Source organism: Elgaria multicarinata, chromosome 7 (assembly GCF_023053635.1).
Source record: "Elgaria multicarinata webbii isolate HBS135686 ecotype San Diego chromosome 7, rElgMul1.1.pri, whole genome shotgun sequence".
Lineage (NCBI taxonomy): Eukaryota > Metazoa > Chordata > Lepidosauria > Squamata > Anguidae > Elgaria > Elgaria multicarinata.
The window spans coordinates 97,086,146-97,090,137 of NC_086177.1; the positions used below are offsets into that span (position 1 = coordinate 97,086,146).

Sequence of the window (3,992 nt, forward strand, 5' to 3'; positions counted from 1 at the left end):
CCTTTGCCCTGTCATTGCCACACCCTGTGCCCACAAATCAGAAATCAGAGGATGTCCCCAGTGTGGGATAATTGCAGTAGCTTTTATTGTATTCCACATGGGTTTTGGAGTAAAAAGACTTATCATCTTTTAAGTTTCCAATATATGTATGTTTTTCAGAGTGTCGTCTTTTGTAGCTTTTATGCTTGATTTTTTTTTTACCCCAAATTGCATAGAACCTGCAATGAAGGTTATGTAGGGTAACTATATGGAAAGGAGGACAGGGCTCCTGCATCTTTAACAGTTGTATAGAAAAAGGAATTTCAGTAAAGCTAGAGTGAGCAGGTACAAAAGCGGGCAGGGTTCCTGCAGCTTTAACTGTTGTGATGAAGAGGGAATTTCACCAGGTGCTGCAGGCATACAAATGACACCTGCCGAAATTCCCTTTTCTGGACAACTGTTAAAGATACAGGAGCCCTGTCCTCCTTTCCATATGGTGACCCTGCTTTGGGGCAGTGGACACTTCCCCCTCTATCTCCCTATCCCATGCAACCCTCAAGTACATTGTTGGTGTTATATAAATAAATAAATAAATAAATACTTTTTTTGCATCATGGCTAAAAGTGGTGCTCCCTCTGCCCAGACACCTGTCATCCCCTCCGGCTAATCGCAAGCTCCCTCCCCAGCTGGAGGAAACCCCCGTTGGGCAAGCCCAGCCAATCAGACAGGCACAAAGGGCAGGGCCGTGTCTGCCTGCTGGAGCGATAAAAGCTGAGGAACCTGGATGGGCAACACTCAGGAAGAGCTGGTCCATGAGCAGAGATCTCTAGAAAGAGAAACACCTGACTCACCTCGTGGCACAAGCAGCTGGTCCTGGCACCAAGGAGCAGGGAGACCCACAGAAGGCAAGAAGAGGTCCTGGGCCCAAGGCAGATTGCTACCCTTAAAGCTAAGATACAAGTTCCCTGTGCACCACAGAGGCACAGCTCGTGATATTCAGGGACTGTGACTGCACGACGTGGCAAGAAACCTTCCAGCCTGCCTGTTGCTGCCCACAGACCACAGCTCGTTCATGGCTCCTGCTCCCTACAGCCTCCAGGGCAACTGGATTCCTCTGGCCATGCTGGCCTTGCTATGGGCCTCTTTGGTGTGGGCGGAGGAAACACCCACTCTATCTCCCGAAGACAGGAAAGCCTTGCTGTATGAAGCAATCAGGCAGGATATCCTGCAGAAACTCAACCTGAGGGAGCGCCCCAACATCACCCAGCCCTTCACACATGTGGGCATGGCCAACGCCCTGCAGGTCTTGCAGGAATCCCAGATTAATTGGACGGGGAACTCCTCTCAACCTGATTGGAAACCCTACGAGATCATTAGTTTGGCAAGGACAGGCAAGTCCTCCCCATAGCTCTTCCAGGGGGTTGAGTGCTCTGGCACAAAAAGATTAAGGCCACAATCTTATACACCTTTAGACAGAAAAAAAACACCGTGCAGCTCACTGCATGGCATGCTGGGGTATGCCAGAAGTTCTAGGACTTTTTTCTGTCTAAACATAGATACATAGGATTGCGCCCTAAGTCATTTAAAGTGATCCATTTGCTCTTTGGCAATGTACAGCTGGCCACCTAATGTATGGATCAGTCCCACCAAAGATGGAAGGGTGGAGGAAATGGTTGTGTGAGGGAGCGAGATGAGAATGGCTTTTGATATAGAGGGGGCTGAGAGAAGGAGAGATGGTGTGAACTCTTGGAAAGATTTTAATTTCAATATTCTCCCTCACCTCTTAATTATTTTATACATCACTTGCGCAGAATTGTAAACCCCTTCTAGCAGAGCCTGCCTTCCCGCATATTCTGTACATGGTCCAGTTTTTTAGGCACCCCAAAAAATAACATTAACATATTATCATGATTGGTATTATTTGGGTTATACGTGAGAGCCAGGAGCTCAGGTAAGCTCATTGGGCACCATTGGACAAATCATGCTCTCTCAGCATAACCAGCTTGACTAGGTTGTTCTGGGACATGATACAAACTGCTGGAGGAGGTGTAGCTCAGTGGTGAAGCGGCTGCTTTGCATGCAGAAGTTCCCAGGTTCAATCCTCGGCATCTCCAGGTAAGGCTGGGAGAAAACACCGCGGTATGCCTAAGTGTGGATGGTAAAAAGAGAGATCAACTCTGGTGCTTGATAAATGTGTTTAAAACTATTTTTAAGTAGTCATTTTTAAGTATTTAAGTATTTTTAAGTATTTTTAAGCAGCAGTACAGCAGGTGAGAAAAGCAGTGAGACACAGTAGCTCCTGCTAGCACAGCAACTGTGTCCAGCTTCCGACGAAGGACGATACGTCCGAAACACTGAGCAGAGCATTTTTGGATTTAAAGAATAAAATAGTTTTTAACACGTTTATCAAGCACCAGAGTTGATCTCTCTTTTTAGCATCCATGGGGAAAAATGCTGCCTGAAACCCTGGTGAGCTATTGGTAGGATGACCATATTTGAGAAACCAAAAAAGAAGACACTCAGTTTGGGCGGGGGGCAGGGAGCATGTTTTCCAGGGCATCCGGAAAGCATATCATTTCCCTGTCATGTGAATTAGCAGGGTGGTGGTGGGGAGATGATGCCTTTTCAAGAAGCATGGGAAATCATACTTTCCCAATGCTCCCGCAGTACTCAGTTGAGGCCTTAAAGGACACGATTGGAGCAATGGGGGGTGGGCAGGAATGACATGCTCCAATCAGCATTCTTTCCAGGGCCTCCAAGAAGCATATATTTTCCCCATAACCCTAGACAATCCTGGCCTAGACAGACCAAGGATATGACTCAATATAAGGCAGCTTCCTATGTTCTAAATGTAGCAAATGAATATGGAGTAAGAGCAAGGCAAGGCATGGACGTCTTGCTGATGCTGGTGGAAGGACCCTGGCTCAGGTGAGTTCTGGAGCAGGTTGTAATGAGCACTGCAGTGATTGATTTTCAGCTTGACTGTTCTTCTCCTCCAACAGAGCCTTCCGGACTACTCCACTTCAAGTTCACCCCTACCAATGGCCAAGACATGCACATCCTCCAAGCCCAGCTGTGGCTGTACCTCAAAGCCCATGGAAGCATCACCTTTCAGATCTACCGGGCAGGGCATCGTCAGGCTGCACTGGCTGAGCAGCAGCTTGAGAGCAGGGGGAGCGGCTGGAACACCTTCTCCCTCATGCCAGCAATGCAGAACATCTTAAAGCAGGAGGAGAAGACCCTGACCCTGGAGCTGCAGTGTGTCGGTTGCCGTGCTGATGCCGCATCTTTGGTGAGGGCCGATGACAGCTCCCACCAGCCCTTTCTGGTGGTTAAGGGCAAGATCCGAGGGACTGGCCATCAGGTGGCCAAGCGCAGCCACAGCTGTGATGAGAACTCAGACATTTGCTGCCGGAAAGACTTTTATGTGAACTTCCAGGACCTTGGCTGGGACGACTGGGTCCTTCACCCACGAACTTATCGTATGAACTATTGCATGGGGGGCTGCCCCTTTCATGTGAGTATCAAACATGAGTTAGCCAGCTCCATCCAATCCCTCATCTTCAACTTTTTAAAATCCAAAGACCCATCGCTGAGGGGAGTTCACTCTTGCTGTATCCCCACAGAGCGAGGGGCCATTTCTATGCTCTACTACGACAATAGCTACAACCTCAACAAGAGGAATATTCCTGACATGGTCGTTGATGCTTGTGGTTGCAGCTAAGGACAGGATTGTCACTGCAGGGAACTTTGATAGAGACAGAGAGGGACATGGAACAAATTCCTCTCCACCCCCATTTGCACTTCCGTGGGCTCATTTGCACCAAGCAGGATATTGCACTATGAAAGCGGTATATAAAAGGTAGGAGCCACACTACTGCTTGATAGTGGTATTGATGTGCACTGACAATTGTTGGGGCCCACTGACACATACCATATACTGCTTTCATACCACTATATCCTGCCTGGTGTGGCTCCTGCCTTTTATATACCACTTTCATACTGCAATATCC

At 48.1% G+C, this 3,992-nt stretch overlaps 1 protein-coding gene across 1 annotated transcript; it reads left to right on the forward strand.

Annotated features, from left to right (window-relative positions):
- The first annotated feature begins 1,051 nt into the window (after nt 1-1,051).
- On the forward strand, nt 1,052-3,703 carry LOC134401232 (inhibin beta B chain-like). Its single transcript, XM_063129982.1, has 2 exons — nt 1,052-1,370; nt 2,982-3,703. Exons 1-2 carry the CDS (start codon nt 1,052-1,054, stop codon nt 3,701-3,703), a joined length of 1,041 nt encoding a protein of 346 aa, XP_062986052.1.
- The last annotated feature ends 289 nt before the right edge of the window (nt 3,704-3,992 follow it).